The sequence below is a fragment of the Vulpes vulpes genome, chromosome 2, assembly GCF_048418805.1.
Source record: "Vulpes vulpes isolate BD-2025 chromosome 2, VulVul3, whole genome shotgun sequence".
Lineage (NCBI taxonomy): Eukaryota > Metazoa > Chordata > Mammalia > Carnivora > Canidae > Vulpes > Vulpes vulpes.
In genome coordinates, this window is record NC_132781.1 from 60,318,551 (window position 1) to 60,335,535 (window position 16,985).

Below are 16,985 nucleotides of genomic sequence, written 5' to 3' on the forward strand. Positions count from 1 at the left end.
CGCGCACTGCGCACGCTCCGCGGCTCGCGGCTGGGCGGCGCAGTGCGCCTGCGCGGCCTGATGCGCAGGCGCAGGCGCGAGGCGGCTCTGGGCGGTCGGAAGGGGACTTCAAGGAGACGGCGGCGAGGCTGCGGGCGCCTCCTCGGGTGTGGGGCTGCCGCCGTCATGCCGGGGATAGTGGAGCTGCCCACTCTGGAGGATCTGAAAGTGCAGGAGGTGAGGCTCGTTCGGAAGCCAGGCCAGCGGGGCGTTGGGCCGCAGCTTTTCGGGCCTGGGCCCAGCCTGCTGGGTCTCACCGGCCTGTGGGCCCTGGGTCCGCCCACGCAGCACCGCCCCCGCCCCGCCCCCGCCCCGCAGACACAGGGCGCTCCCCGGACGCCCCCTCGTCTCCTCCGGGAATCGCCGCGCCCCACCCCACCCCGCCGTGCCGTGTCTCTGTAGCATGGTCTTCCCCTCCCCCACCATGACCCCAAACGGCGATGTTTGTCCTTTACGAGAGTAACAGTGATACCTTTTATTAAGCACCAGCCAGGGCCACTTTACTTACTTTAGTGTCCCTTAATGCGCAGTCCTCCCGGCGAGGTGAACACACCACCCCGGGTGCTCCCCGCTGAGCGGAGCGGAGAGTGGCTTCCAGGCTTCCAGGCTTCCAGGCTTCCAGGTGGCCCCCGCCCTGCGGGGCCGCAGCGGCGCTGGGAAGCCGAAGCAAAAGGAGAGGATGCCGGGGAGTGGAGTTACTAACAGCCCGGGGAAGGTGTGTTCATTTATCCAGGAGGTAGTATTGAATAATTGCCGCATAATACCCCTACACTGGAGAATAAGAGATGATCCCTGCCCTCATAAGGCTTATGCTTGAGTGGGGAGACGGATAGAAAGAGGCACTTAGAGTGAAGACAAGACAGTGCGTACAGATTACAGCAAGTACAACGAAGCCTTCTATAGATGTCATGCAGGATGCTGATTGATTACTTCACATACATGAATTCATCAAATCCTGCCAGCAGCACTATGAGGCGGGATATTACTGGTCTCTTCATGTGAAAGACAAGAAAACAGGCCTTGAGAGTAGAAGTCATTTGCCCAAGGTCATGTAGCTCGTCAATTTGGCGGAGCTGGACTGTGAATCCAGTTCTGACTTTAAAGCCCGTGCTTTTAAACTCTTGCACTATGGGCAAAGCTGAAAAGAGTGAGAATAGTTAGCAGAACCTTTTGTGTCTGGGAGACAGGTGCTGTTTGATGTGATTCTAGGGTTAGTGGGAAGCAGCCGTTGCAGAGCCTGGAACAAGTGCCTTGGACTGGCAGGACTGGGAAGTAGCTTCTGCAAGGCCAGACTTATAAGTGAGGTGGAGAGGAGAAGTGGAGGGTTTAAAGGCAGAAGAGTGTCATGGCAGGGCTGGATAGTAGAAAGACGAGGCTACATAAAAGGAGAAGGAGGGCAACACTAAAAATTATATGCCAGAAATTATATCCCGGGCACTGTGTTAAGGGTTTCACTTGCATGATTTCACTTAAACCTGGATGGCTGTGAGAATGGCAACTATTATTTTGCACAGATGAAGAACTTTTTACCTAATCTTCAGGAACTTTATAGTATAAAGTGGAGGCATCCAGTATTCAGTCTGGTTTCTCGTCCCATAGTGAAGCTAGGTTAGCCTGAAAGTGCTGTATTTTTCATAGGAACCTTAATTTGGTTTAGCAAACATCTGAGGTTCTACTTCCTGCAAATATTCTATATCTGGAATAAATTTGCCGTTAGCATTCATACAGTTGAATTGAAATACAGATAATTACATAACTAGAATACAAGACAAAGTATAATTAAATGTTATGGAAGAAGGGCAGACATGGTTTAAGAGATGAGAGCAGGATTTGAAGTTGGATCTAAATTCCAGGCCTAACTGCTCAGTTACCTTGATTAGTCACTTGTAGCATTTGCAGACATAGTTATTTTATTTGTAAGATGAAGTGATTCCAGCTGTATAATTCTCTGAGGCTATAAAGGGAACAGGGAAAGCACTTCTTGGGCATAATGTGAGACTTGGCTAAATGGCATTTGAAGAATAGCATTTATAGGCCAAGATGGAGTGATGGGCTTTCTAAGCAGGGGTTAGAGCTGAGCAAAAGTAAGGAGATGGGAAAATGCAGGGGGCCACAGATGGGTTCTGGGGACTGTGAGTTCAGTGTTCTGAGACAGCAGCAAGTCCCTTTTTGGAAGTGTCTTGTTGAGTTAGAAGGCTGGATCCAGAAGGCTTTGAATACCCTGTAAAAAGTGTAGGCTTTATTCTTCTGTGAAGCCTGAACACTTCCAGGGCTTGGTTGCTAATTTGTTTGTAATAGAGTACAGTAAGAACTGTCTTTTAGGAAGATCACCCTGGCAGCTCTGTGAAGGTGCATTGAAGAGGGGAAAAGAAAAGTGGGGAGGTTAGTCTTGGTGGTTGTTGAAATAATGAGGAGGATATTAATGACCCTAACATAATTGGTGACTGCTCACAGAGTGAAAGAACAGTTTTATCTGGAAGTGATCAGACATAGAAGTGACTTAGGTCTCACAGCCGGGAAAGGTAGAGGAGTCTGTCAGATTTCTAACCTGACAATGGGCCTGGGGAGGCCAGAGGGAGCAGGTTTGAGAGACTAACACATTTTGGACCTTGTTGACTTTGGAGTTAAAACACATCCCTATGGAAGAAGTAGTCAGAAGCTTAGGCTGGAAACTCCTTGTACACATGGACAATTTTGAGTGGAGAAATTATAGCTGCTAGGCACATCATAAATAAGAACAGATAATAGCAAATATTTATGTTCTTATAAATAAATATTTCTTATTTATAGAAAAAATATTAATATTTTTATGTGTGTTAACTCATTTAAATACTCAGTGGTCCTGTCAAATGAATATGATTATCCCCCATTTTCCATAAGTAAAACGGAAGGCACAGCATAAATTAAATACTGTAGAAAGAGGTGCAGACATGGTTTAAGGAAGAGAGCAGGACTGGAAGATTGGTTGTAGATTGTAAGACTTTCCACACCTGCAGATTGTATAGACTTGCTGTGTGGAGAGGCTGTCATGAAGGTAAATGAGGAAGGTGCTGGAACTCTGTGTTCTTTGAGACAAAGGGAACTGAATGAATTTGAGAAGGTATTCACAGTAAGCAGCTGTGAAAGGATGTTATTTCTGTTGAAACTCATCAGACTTCGTGAAGAAGCAGGTGAGGGGAGATGGTGACATCCAGAGTCTTTTGCCACCTCAGGCAGGTGATATAATGCAAAGAGGCCTGATTGAAGGTTACCGTCTGTGAATTCCAGTTCTGCAGTTGCCACTGACCTGCTGTGTCATCTTGAGCACATCTCTTTCCCCAGGAAAGAGATTTAGTGAGTGGTTATTATCCTTTATTTCCCTGTGACAGAGCATATTTTACATGCTCAACAACTTGTGTGTGCCTGGATTTTGATAAGGCCTCTACATTTGTAGGAAAGTAAGGCAAAGAATGCCTTAACTTTTTTGGGCATGATCGCTGTGAAGACATTTGAGTAATTAAATCAGCCATTTCAAGGTCTTTTAAGGCATTTATCAAGGAGGTAAATAATAGCTACCTTAAAAATTTAAATATATTAAGCTTTAAAAAGTTTGAATCTTTACTTTTTTAAGAGACAGAGTGCGAGTGCATGTGTGCAGAAAGCCCGATGTGGGACTTGATCCTGGGACCCCTGGAATCAGGTTCCAAACCAAAGGCAGACGCTCAATCTCTGAGCCACCGAGGTGTCCCAGAAGGAGACTTCCTTAATGAGGAATATCCAAAGAACTATATCCCAGACAACAGGAGCAAACATTGTACCAAACTGTGCTTTAAAGTCCAGAGAAAGACCAGAGTGCCTACTGCCGTTGCTGTTTATCTGTATTATCCTAGGGTTTTAGTCAAAGCAGTAAGATAGGAAAAAGATACAAATATGAGAAAGGAAGGGCAATAGTTTTGACTTGTAAATGGAAGTTTTTCCTCTTAATCCTCATTAGTTTTGTATCAGACTTGACAGAAGTTCAGTAAGATTTGGCTAAAGAGAAGATAGTATACAAACAAGCAGTAACCAATTTGAAAATCTAATAGAAAAAATATCCTATTAAACTAGTATGAAAAATGTTAAAATACTAAGGAATTAAACAAGAAATGCACAAGGTTCCTACATGACAGAAACTATAATTTTAACCAGAGCATAAGAATGATCTGAATAAGAGGAAGGACATACTATATTTTGGTGAGAAGGCATATAATTCATGTCATCTTGTCTCTTCCGTAACTGTTGTACCCCTGATAGCTGGCACACAGTGAGTGCTCAACAACTACTTTTGCTAGACACTATTTTGGGTGCCTGGTGAGCTACAGTAAACATGACATTTAATTATAGCTTCCTTTAGGGAGAATCGACATCTTCAGTCTAGGAGTTCTGTTGGAAAGAAAATCCCTACCCTCTTGGAGCTTATGTTCTAGGAGTCACAAATGAAGTGACCATTAATGATAGTTTTTATAGTCATTAGGAAAATATCCTCTGAGGATATAAAATTTGAGCAGAGACCCAGTATTATAAACATGCTCATTCCCTTCTAATTTAATACATAACTAAACTTCATGTAGTTCCAATGCAAATTATTGGATGAGGGGGTTCATCTGAAAGAATAGCCAAAGTGATTTTGAAAGGGAAGAATAAGGAGGAGGGTGATCCTCCCAGACAACAAATGTTCTGTCTAGATTATAGCAATGAAAATGTTGTGGTGTTAGCACAGGAAAAGGTAGTTACACAAAAGAGGCCGGCAGGACCCTTGCTTCAACAGCAGTTAGATGGGCCCTGTGAGGCAGCTGTAACTACACTGTTTCTCAAGAAAATGTACTGGGAGGCAAGTGAAAGACTGACATAGTTATGGGATGACTACCTTGAATATAGTCTGTAACTGTGAAAAATTAAAAAAAAAATAGTACTTTATCATTAGTAATAACTTTCTGGACTGCATGCCCTCTTACTGATCCTTTCTAGTCTCATCTTCTGTGATTCTGTAATCTTCTGGGAACTTTATGTATTCTATCACTTTTGTTTCTATAAAGGAGATTCATCAAAGCTCCCCAGAATTAGTGTCTCCCCTTCCATCCCCAAGGCCTCCATCATCCTTTAGAATTCCACTTTCTCTTATAGAGAGCGAAGGATTCTGTTACAGCTGCCATTTCCTTATTTTTAAAATGGAGAGAGTAATGTCAGCCTAATGAGGTTATTATGAAGGTGTAGAAACTCATGTGTGTGAAGAAGCCTTGTGATCTCTAAAGCAGTGAGGATCACAAAGGATTATTATGGCAGCCCCCCTCCCCCTCTCTTGGTAGAATCAGACTGGTGCTACTTTTATGTTTCCTGTTTTGAGCAGCAGGAGGTAAAGATGAGAAAGTGATATCCTGGTCACAAATCTGTGGTCTGTCTCCCACTGTTCCTTTCCCCAGGTGAAAGTCAGTTCTTCGGTGCTCAAAGCTGCCGCCCATCACTATGGAGTTCAGTGTGACAAGCCCAACAAGGAGTTCATGCTATGCCGCTGGGAAGAGAAAGACCCCAGGCGGTGTTTAGAGGAAGGCAGGCTTGTCAACCAGTGTGCTCTGGACTTCTTCAGGTAAGAATCTTTCACATCAGTGCCTAGGGGCTGAAACATCTAGGTAGGTATATGTATCTTGGTGAACACCCAGCTAATAAAGTGAAAGGAGAGTTTTAGTAGGAAATGCAAGACCTTGAAATCAGACCAAAATAAGCCCAAAGTAAATGATGCAATTATTTTTGTTATTTAGTCTGTTCTTTAATATCCATGAATCTTAATTTCCAAATTATAGAATAATATCTATCTTATACAGGACTGTTATGAAAAATTTGTAAAAGTACATAAAAACAACTAAGCACAGTGCTTGCTAACATGAATTCTCTAGAGTGATATTACTACAGAAGACTCAGTTATTATGGAGAGAAAAGTGTGTACAGAGTCAAGGTATTAAGTAGGCCATTATGCATTATACTACTATAAGTAAAAAAATATCCAGATTGTAATTGTAGAAAAATGGTTTGACAGACTCTGTTATAAGGGACAGAAATTGCACTTGAAGGGAATTGGCTCATGTAGCTGTAAGGTCCAGAAATAGGACTGGCATCAGGCAGGGCTGGAATCAAAGGGATTACATAACTTCATAACTACTTGGTATCTTTTTGCCTCTCTTCTCCTCCCCCAATCTCTTAGTTCTGTTTTCCTCTGCCAGACTCATTTTCAGAGATTCTTTCCTTACTGTAGCAGAAGTGGCCACGTGGCTGTGTTGTTTGTCAGGTAGACGTAGGCCAGTGGTACTGGTTGTCCAGTGGTATGAGCAGAGGTCCTGGACTGAGTCTCATTGGCCTGGCTGGTTGATTTCATATGCGTATCTTTGAGTCAGGTGTGTCTCAGGAGATAAAATGCTATGTTTGGTCAGGCCTAAAGTGGGGAGTAGACTTAGATTCATCTAAACCACATTGCTGAGAGATAGGGAGGGATTATTCCCCAAAGGAAATGCGAAGGATGTTACAGAAGACAGGAGACGACTGCTGGCTAGGCAAAACCCACAGATGTCCATTATAATGACGGTAGAGGGAAAAATCAAATTCCTTCACATAATAGCTGCTTTCCTTCTTTCTTGGTCTGCTCTCTTTGTCCATATGCAAAGGCATTTTTGTGGTTAAAGTCAGTGTGTGGTTTAAAACTTATTTTTTACTGAAACTGTTGGGAACATTCTTTCACTCTCTAGATTGTCTTTGTCATCATTTTTACTGGCTATATAATATTCTACCAGTCTGTCAACCAACCATAATTTACTGGACCAGTTCCTGTTATTAAATGTCATTTTTTATTCCAGTTTTAGATAAATCTGCAGTGATTACCTTTATGTGTAGATCTTTTTCTCTTTTTAATTAATTCCTTAGGGCACTTGGGTGACTTAGTTGGTTAAGTGTCTGCCTTTAGCTCAGTTCATGATCCTGGGGTCCTGGGATTGAGCCCCACATCAGGCTCCCCATTCAGTGGGGAGTCTGCTTCTCCCTTGCCCTCTGCTCCCCCCCCCCCCTTATGCTCTATCATGCTCTCTCTCTCTCAAATCTTTAAAAAAAATTAATTCTTTGGCATAAATTTCCCATCAGTGGGATTATTCTGTAAAAAGGCTTTGAACATTATTTATGGCTCATGGACTATTGTTGCCATTTTTTTTAAAGTAGCTGCCCTCAGCAGTATATCTTTTTATACCTTACCAGCATTGCACATTATTCAAATATTGAATAAGTACAACAATATTTTATTCTTGCTTGAATTTGCATTGGTTGATGGCTCACAAGATAGAACGTGTGTTTACTTGTTATTAACATTTCTAAGAGAACTTTGGAAAAGCATTTCTGTTTTGGCCCAGAGGGAGTATATTTAAGTGAGAAAAGTTTGGATTTCACAAGCTCCGGAGGTGTCCCAGCTGCCTTCATGAGAGGAATTTCTTACTGAAGTGGCTTTTCATAGGTGTTAGTAGGTAATTGTTGGATGTGGGTACCAGGGTAACAGGGTCCAGAACAAAGCCTAAGTACTACAAATAGTACTAGCAGTTCTCCACTGTACCATGCTGGAGGAATAAAAAACTCACGTTGGGAATGGTAGCCCATTCCCAGAGTGATTCTCAAGTGAGGTGGGTATAATTTTCTGTACTGTGGACATACCGGTCAGTGAGGCCAGAGGCAATTCAGAAAAGCCCTATAGGGCTTTGATCTTCCTTCTTCCTTTCCACGCACACCCTACCACTCATAGTTTACAGTAGGGTCCCTTGGAAGGGTATATAAGAAATTGGTAACATTAGTTGCTTCCTAGGAGGGAAACCCAGCAGGAATGGAAAGCAGATTTTTCACTGTGTATTTCCCCCATCCCATTTCTGAGGTTCCTTGTGAGCTGTGTTAAGTAAGATTCCTGTGTTGAGTGTAGCTAGATTCTTGGAGTATGGCAAGTAAGCACTTCCTAAGCAGGATTCCTTTGAGGGAATAAGGGTGCTATGCATTTCTTCCACTGCCTCATTTATGGCTTTTACATAAAATAGTGGTATTTATTCTTCACTGAGTTGGCATTTATTGGATTAACAGCAAGATTGAATGGTAAGAGAAGGAGAATTTTGCCAAATAATTGAGGCTTATCTCTTACACACAAAAGTTACTGTTTCTTCAGCCAGTTTTGGCAGTCACAAAATGATTTACCTGCTACCTTGCTTCTTAACAGAGAGCACCAAATTAATTTAATTTTCTTCTTCTTCTTCTTTTTTTTTTTTTTTTAAGATTTTATTTATTCATGAGAGATACAGAGAGAGAGAGAGAGAGAGAGGCAGAGAAGCAGGCTTCATGCAGGAAGCCAGACATGGGACTCGATCCCGGGTCTCCAGGATCCCAAACTGGACTGAAGGCGGCGCTAAACCGCTGAGCCACCCGGGCTGCCCCTACTTTAATTTTCTTAATGGCAGAGATTAATCTGTTTTTGTTCAGTGCATTAATAGAGTGAGGACTTTGAACCCTGGGGAGCATAAGGTCATTTGCCTCTGTACTGAAAGACCCCAGGATCTTCCACTTGTTAGTTTTTGTATTTGCCTTTGATAATTCTGTCTCTTCCTTTGCCATGGTCTGTCACCTCTGACTTTTGTCAAAATGCCTATCTTGGAATTATGCCGCCTCTTCTAAATTTGCTAAACTGCTAATCTTTAGAATTAGATCTAACAGAAAGAATAGATAAGCCCTAAGTGAGGAGTGTTCTGTGTAGAATATATGTGCCTTAGACCACAGTCTTTGCATTTCAACTCATTTATTTTTGCTACATAAAGAAATTAGATCTTATTCCTCAGCAATCTTTTTCTAGTTACTGGTTCTCATCTGAGGATCTCCAGGTTGTCTTGTAAATGAGATAAGACCATCTATTCTCCTACCTTTGAGAAAGCAAGGCGTATTGGAGGTCTGTACTAATTTTTCCCCACTTTTCTGTTTTTCATTATTTTGCAAGGAGCTACCCCTAATCTAGCCTTCTTTTCCAGGCAGATAAAGCTTCACTGTGCAGAGCCTTTTACAGACTATTGGACATGCATTGATTATTCTGGCCTGCAGTTACTTCGTCGCTGTCGCAAACAGCAGGCCAAGTTTGACGAATGTGTGCTGGACAAACTGGGCTGGGTACGACCTGACCTGGGAGAGCTGTCCAAGGTAAAAAGTCTCCTGCTGGGAGCCCCATCTTCTCACTAAGGGGTGGGTAAGGGCAGGAGGTGGTCAGAAAAGGATCTTCTCTGAGTACAGATATGATGGGAGAAATCCGTATTTACCAAACAGGTTAATGAGGGAGTAATTATACACAATCCAGAAGGGAGTTTTTTTTAATAGAAATATTTCTTTAAATAGATCCTCCAGCATCTGCAGATTTGTTTTTGTTTAATTACCTAATTGGAGAACAAAAGGGAGTAGATGAGGATAAACAGTGTTAGGGGCATTGGCAGTTGAAAGCATTGAAGTCATTGTGGAATTCAGAGAGGAAATCGGATCGAGGGTATGCCAGATTCTTCAGGCCAGATTTATCAGTACCTAGGATTTTTAAAAGTCTGTCCCTATAGTTCAAAAAGCATGTTTTCCGACTCTTGGTTCTGTATTTCCTCAGTCATGACCTCACCATCTCTTGAAACATTAGAAATCTGAATGTCTTTTTCCTTCATTTCCTACTCTTTCTCCTTTTATACAGTCATCAATTCCTGTAGGTGAGCTTTTCCTGGATTATTTTTTGAATCCACTCACTGTCCCCACATTTTGAACAGGAGTTCTTAACTTGGGGTATGTGAATGTCTGGAGGGGAGGGTGGTTCAATTCAGATTTTAGGAGACCTTATATCACTGAAACGGAAGCTTTTAGGATATAATTATGTTTTCATTATAGGCATTATCTGTATGGAAAATAAATATCACTTTATTTTTAAAACTTCGGGGGCTTGCTCTTGGTTGCAGTATTCTAGCTTACAAGGCCCTTTGTGATCTGACCTATCCCTGCTTTTTTATTTTTTATTTTTAGAGAGGGGTTAGGGTATGGGTAGAGGGAGAGAGAGAATCTCATTATTCTCACTTGGGGCTCGATCTCACAACCCTGAGATCATGACTTGAGCTAAAATGGAGAATCAGACGCTTCACCAACTGAGCCACCCAGGTGCCTTTGACCTTCTCCTGCTTCTTGAACCTTATCATCATCCATTCCCCCTGGGACAGATAGGTGTCAAGGTGTGGAGGGAAAACTCAGGTTTGAATGGAGAAAGATAGTACTATTGAATCACTATGGGATTCTGAGCAAATTGCTGACTATTTCCTGTCCTACCGCATCTACAGAGTAGGACCAGTATTCATCCCTAGTTTTCTGTAAGGAGTAAGTTCCTAGAGAGTCTTTGTGAACCTCTAGCCTAGTGCCTGGTGCATAGGTCCACAATTAGTCTTTGTTCCCTTCCCTTTATGTGCGATATCTATGAATAGTTGGATCTTTTTTTTTTTTTTTAAGATTTTATTTCTTTATTCATGAGAGACAAAGAGAGAATGAGAGAGAGGCAGAGACACAGGCAGAGGGAGAAGCAGGCTCCATGCAGGGAGCCTGATGTGGGACTCGGTCCCGGGACTCCAGGGTCACGCCCCAGGCCAAAGGCAGGTGCCAAACTGCTGAGCCACCCAGAGATCCCCAGCTAGTTGGATCTTAAGCTTGGTGTCCTAAGTAGATGAATGGCTTAGCAATTTTGTTTTGTTTTTTGTATCCAGCTTGATTATCTTCAGATATCTTCTCTTGCTGCCCTGAACAAATTACTTCATATTGTTGATAACTTTGTGCTGGAAAACACTGGGACCTATATGCATTTACTAATGAAAACAACCTTTTCTCATTTCTCTTCTCATGAAAGGAGAATTAACAAATCATGCTATTAAAGCAATATTAATTCCTGAATCATTGTGTTAACATTTTTAAATTAATTAATTAATTTTTATTTTTAAAGTTTTGTTTATTTGCCAGAGAGTGAGAGAGAGTGCATGAGAATGGGGAAGGCCAGAGGGAGAAGGAGACTCCCCACTGAGCAGGGAGCCTGATGTGGAGCTTAATCCTGGGACTCCTGGATCATGACCTGAGCTGAAGGCAGATGCTTAACTGACTGAGTCACCCAGCCCCCACCTCCCTGCCCCCCTTTTTTTTTTTTTTAAGATTTTATTTATTTATTTGAGAGAGAGACTGCATAAGAGTGGGGAGTACATTTTTAAAAACATATAAAATATTGTCCTAACTCTTTTCAAAAGTTTATTTTTTTAAGAGGATTATAAATTTTAGTCATACTTAACATCAAAATCCAGTCTCTTTTTAGAAAGGTGATGACCAGCTAGATGAAGCCTAAATTTTAGCTTTATTCACTTCTGCATTCTGCTTCCACCCAGTTGCCCCTCTTCCCTCTATACCCCTGGCCAATTTCTACTCACTCCTCTGTCATCAGCTTCCATGTCAGTGTCCTTGAAGTTTCCAGCCTTCCTAAGGCAGATGGCTCTCTCTCACCCATAATTCTGCCATCTCAGTAAGGGTAACATTGAAAATAACTTATGGAGCACCTGCTGTACCTTACATTTGACCATGTATTGTCCTTTTTTTTTTTTTTTTTTTTTGACCATGTATTGTCCTAATAGCACTGTGAGAAGTGGTCAGTCTCCACCTCTGACATGTATTTTTATCATGGGCAAGCTAGCCTCTCTGGTCCTTACCTGTGAACTACAGATAATAATGCCTTATGAGGTGGTTATAATAATAATTGTGCTGTGAAAGCTCCATTCACAGTAAATAGTTTTTGCATTTGTGCATATGGGAAGACTAACCAGTTCTATCACATGGAATGGCTTGAAGATCAGACCACTACGTAACAACACTGTTAATATGGCCTTGCCTTTCCATTTCTCTGTATGTTTCCTCATCTTTAAAGTGAGAACAATTTATGCTGGGTTTCTGATGGAGATATTGTGACCACCAGGGATAATGTGGACATGAGCACCTTCCGTCTCTTTCCCTGTTACCATCATGTAGTGCTACACCATCTTGCCAGGCCTCTTGATTTGGCTCTCCCAGTTCTGGTCCTGTCCCTCTGTAATCTAGCTTCTGTACCTTCCAGCCTGCAGATGTGCTTCAATTGCTTCCCTACTTCAGTGGCACCTATTACCATTGGGTTAAAATTTAAACACTTCAAAAAATAAATAAATAACATTTAAACACTTTTTGCACATCATTTAGTGTACCATCATCATCTAGTCCTGTCTTCTAGTATAGTATGTTATTTTAAAAGTACAGGCTTTGGAGTAGACAGATCCAGCTTCGAGTACTAGTTTTTCCACTATTATTAGGTAGATGGTCCCAGGGAACTTCTGCAAAATGATCTCATGGGAGTGTGAAAATGAGATGGAGTAAGGTGCTCAGTATCACTCTGACAAGCACTTGCCTATGTGTTTCATGCAATCTTTGCCTTGGCCATTCTAAAGATATGCCTCTCTGTCTTCACATGTATTGTTTTCGTGGAATGTCTTTCTCCTGCTAATCTTCCTGCTGGGCTCATGGCATCCTTTAAGATGAAGCTAAGTGTTACCCCCTCTGAAAGTCCAGCCACTAGCCTTCAGGATGGGCTACATGTGGAGAGCCCTTGCTCTAAGTCTTAAGTCACAGCACTTAGTTGGTGCATCAGTTGTGATGATTTGGTTGCTTGTCTGGCTCCCTCAGTAGTAGTAGTAAGTGAGTAGTAGTGAGCCCCTTGAGGACAGGGTGTGTTCTTGTTACCTGCTGTATCCATAACTTCTGCCATGTGGAATGACCCAAAGAAGGCTTTCTTAAATGTTTGTTCAAGGATCAGATGAGTCTAAATGTGGTTTGCTGGGGTTTGAAAAAAGAGGGGTAGTTGGGGCAGCAGGAGCAGAGAGGAAATGCTGGGAGGTGCGTTCTTGGGCTCAGACTGTTCCACCTGACCTCAGCCTTGCTTCTGTCCTCTTCGCCCCTCACAGGTCACCAAAGTGAAAACAGATCGGCCTTTACCGGAGAATCCCTATCACTCAAGACCAAGACCAGAGCCCAACCCTGAGATAGAGGGAGAGCTGAAGCCTGCCAAACATGGCAGCCGCCTTTTCTTCTGGACCATGTAAAGATTGGTCCATGGCCCACGCTCAGTCACACGCCCAGACAACCACTGATGAAATTCCCATGCAGTTTGCATCGGCTGTTTGAGTGTTCTTTCCGGGATCACAAACTGAACAAAAAAGTTAATTTATGTGACTTGGCAGTTATTCTATACCATTTCCTGGCCATTAAAACTTTTAAAGGAAACAGTTGTATTTTATTATGTTTTATATAACCTTTTGGCCTTTAAAGATGACTTCCCTTTACTTGTTCTTCTTGTGGTCCTGTGTGTTCCTCTCTCTCTGCTTTAAGTCAGCCGGGGGAGCCACGTTAGATCAGGCAGAAAGGACTGTGTAAAGGAAAGGCTCCCTTACCTGTCTGTGTTCACGCATTTTGAAGTCTTACCACTCTCCCCATCCAACATTACAAATAGCTTTCCTTAAAGGTCATGCAAGGAAAGTGTCCAGGATAGGAGAAGTGAAGAAATGTTTGAGCCTTGTGACTCAGGCCATGGGAGGGGCCTCCTGGCTAGGTTTTAGGCAGTCTTGCTCAAAGTTTCTTAAAGAACCAAACTTCCACCACTTCCCCTTGATAGCCCATCCTCAAGCATTATAACCCAGATGTTTTTCCTGATAGACAAGGGAGGTGGAGGCTGAGCTCCCAGCTCCAAAGCCAGGAAGTCGGGAGGTCTGAGTGTCAATTCCAACCTTGGGTGTGTTCCTTAACCTCTTGTGAGAGGTTGAATTTGAAGACAAACTAAAGACAACATGCTTATCTACCTCCTGGGCAGGTTAAAGCGACAAGTATTTATAAAGCTCGGGCTCAAAGCACTATTATGTCGTTCTTTTCCCTTTCCTTCAGTTCCTTTTTCACTAGCAGGTCATTTCCTCTACATCTCACTGGGTCGCTTTACACCCTTCTGCTTGTGGCCTTTAATTGCGTGTGGCCCCATGTAAGTACAGGGCAGCTCCCTGGGCCTTAGTTTCCCTCTGTGGAGCTCCAAAATGCAAAGTCGACTTGTCTTTCCAAAGACCTTTCCCACTCTAAAGATTCTGTGCAGGGAGAGTGCTGGGAGGCATTAGAAGAGGGGCAGGGCCTGTCACCCAAATCATCAGTATAGTTCAGAGACTAAGTTCTGTGTGATTGGCTTTGCCCCTCCCCTACAGTTGGGAGCACTTTGGATGAACCTCACTCTTACCTGTTCTGCAAAAGTTCCTGACCAGCTGCCTTTGCCTCATTGTCAAATTTAATGTAGAAAAAGAATAGATTCCTTAATTTTATTTTTTTTTTAATATTTTTTTTTAATTTTTATTTATGATAGTCACAGAGAGAGAGAGAGAGGCAGAGACACAGGCAGAGGGAGAAGCAGGCTCCATGCACCGGGAGCCCGACGTGGGATTTGATCCCGGGCCTCCAGAATTGCGCCCTGGGCCAAAGGCAGGCGCCAAACCGCTGTGCCACCCAGGGATCCCGATTCCTTAATTTTAAAAACAGCTGAGGCAACATCCATGAACCTTCTTGGTGGCCAAGGAATTAGAAGTCACCCCGGTGGGGAAAGTATGAGCATGGTCACAGGTTAGCATTAATGTGCTACCTCAAGCACATGCGTTTGCTTCTTAGATTCTGCAGAAGAAGCTGGGACCTGCATGAAAAATAAGTATTCATTGAGCTTCACATGTGTCAACGCTTTGCTCAGCTTTTGAACAAATTTTTGTTTGTCATGTCCATTTCACATTTTGTAACTGTAGCTTGGGGAGAGGTGAAGAAGCTCCAGTCCTCAACAATAGTTGGGGGATGCAGATGAAGACTGGCTTCAGTCCTCGAAGTCAGTGGTTCTCAGCCTTGGGTGCATATTCAAATCACCTGAAGACCTTGGAACACTGATGTCTGGTTCCTGCCCCCACCCCCTGAGATTCTGATTTAATTGGTCTGCGGTAGGGCCAGGGCTGGGAGTTTTTGAAAGCCCTCAGGGTTATTCTAAGGTCCAGCTAGGGGTCACTGATTGCGTACATGAAGCAGATCCAGGTTAAGTGCTAAGTAAGAAGTGGCTAAGCTGAGATTTAAGCCCAGATATATCTGGTTCCAAAGTCCATGCTCTTAGTATATACCACTGCATAGAAGTCACATGAGATCTTAAAATGAAGATTCTGGTTCAATAGGTCTGGAGTAGGTTCTGATTTTTCTAGTAAGCTGCTTCTTGGTGCTGATGCTGCTGGTCCGTGGACCATAGTTTGGTTAACAAGGGAGTAAACCACATTACCTTTCTGACTGGAGCACCTATATCTGATTACCCTGCTGCAGTGTCTAGCACCAGTTCATCCCTAAATGTTAATTCACCTTTTTAGAATCAGAGCCACAAGTCTTGAACTGTTAATGGCTGCAAATTCAATAGTAGGATGTTTTAACTTTTGCCCAAGTTGGACAGAAGTTCTCGTCTTTCCCCCTCCCCACCTTGCTTTGAATTCCTTGAACAAAGAAACTAACATTTGGCTTTCCTGCACTCTTGATGGAATTCCACACCACATCATAGCCTCCTAGGACCAAAGAGTCCGAGTGAAGATAGAATTCCCCAATCTCTCAGAACAAATGTGTCTCTCAATTCCAGTAGGTAAAAGGTCACAGAGCAATTTGAAAGCAGTTAGTGTGAAGGATCTCTGAGCAGGGTTTCAAATAATAAGAAAATCTTCCTGCTGGCTTGAGAATAATGAGACTAATTCCTCACTTTTCCAAAGGAAATTTATCTATCCCCTTTCCTCTGCCCTGCCTGTTCCTGTCTTCCCTATCTGAGTGAATGGTGTCTCCATCCTTCCAGAGTCAAACAGGAGACTTGCCTTTTGACTCTTGCTCACTTCTCTGTGTTCCCATCCACTACTCGGCCCTATTGCACTCCCTCCATAACCTCTCACATTTGTTACTTCCGCTTTTATCTCACTGTCACTGTCCTAGCTTGTTTTTGTTCCCCTTGCCTGGATTGTTAACACTACTTCCTATTTGGTCTCCTATCACCACATCACCCTCCAGTCCCTCTTCCGACTTGCTACATGTGCCTCTGCTGCTCAGAATTCTTCAGTGGCTCCGGAGTGGCTATTGACTAGAACCCGAATTCTTACTGGCATCCTGACACTCCACAACCTAGCCTTAGCCTAGCCCATTTCCTCACCATTATCTTCTCCTTATCCTGTGCCCTGCAGTCTCCCAAATGCCTTTCCCCAAGAGTGTTCTCTGATGTCCAAATCTTCACTTATGCTGCCATCCACTTGTTGGGAAACAACCCTTCCCCCATCTCTGCCTTTTGAAAGTCTACCCATCTCTCAAGGCAAAACACGAATGCTGTCTTCCCCAGGAAATGTCCCCTTCCTACAGCCAGAAGTGGTCTTTCCTGCCCCTTTGTTCCCATGACACAATATAACTTACGGGTTGAGCACAAGGGCTCTGGAGTTGGGCTGTCTAGATCTGAATCCAGGCTCTCATTTGATAGCTGTGTGACCCTGTGCAAGTCACTTAACTTTTCTGTATTTTATTTTCCTCACCTGTAAAATGAGGGGGACAGTCATAATACCTACCTCCTGTAATGGCTCTGAGGACTTCATGAGTTATGCACATGAGATGCTGAGTACAGTGTTGACAAATGATAGCAATCGTTAACACTCTGAGTAACACCAGTCATGGCACTGGGTGTGTTGTATCACCCTCTGGACTAAGTACTGTGAGATCTGAACTTCTATCTTATTTGTATTTCTATATTCTAGTGCCCTGTGCCTGACAGACATCCAGGAAATGATTAACTGTCC

The 16,985-nt window shown here is 43.0% G+C and overlaps 1 protein-coding gene across 1 annotated transcript; it reads left to right on the top strand.

Moving 5' to 3' along the window:
* The first annotated feature begins 14 nt into the window (after positions 1-14).
* On the top strand, positions 15-13,401 carry NDUFA8 (NADH:ubiquinone oxidoreductase subunit A8). The gene is made up of 4 exons (XM_026009246.2): positions 15-216; positions 5,478-5,641; positions 9,084-9,249; positions 13,083-13,401. The coding sequence occupies exons 1-4, from the start codon at positions 61-63 to the stop codon at positions 13,218-13,220; spliced, it is 624 nt and encodes a 207-aa protein (XP_025865031.1). The 5' UTR covers positions 15-60; the 3' UTR covers positions 13,221-13,401.
* Positions 13,402-16,985: the final 3,584 nt, after the last annotated feature.

Bases quoted from the DNA above. Each gene is read 5' to 3' on its own strand.
- NDUFA8 (XM_026009246.2), top strand. From the start codon at position 61: ATGCGCAGGCGCAGGCGCGAGGCGGCTCTGGGCGGTCGGAAGGGGACT. The intron at 217-5,477 runs GTGAGGCTCGTT...TCCTTTCCCCAG, and splicing joins AGGATCTGAAAGTGCAGGAG to GTGAAAGTCAGTTCTTCGGT. The intron at 5,642-9,083 runs GTAAGAATCTTT...CTTCTTTTCCAG, and splicing joins TGTGCTCTGGACTTCTTCAG to GCAGATAAAGCTTCACTGTG.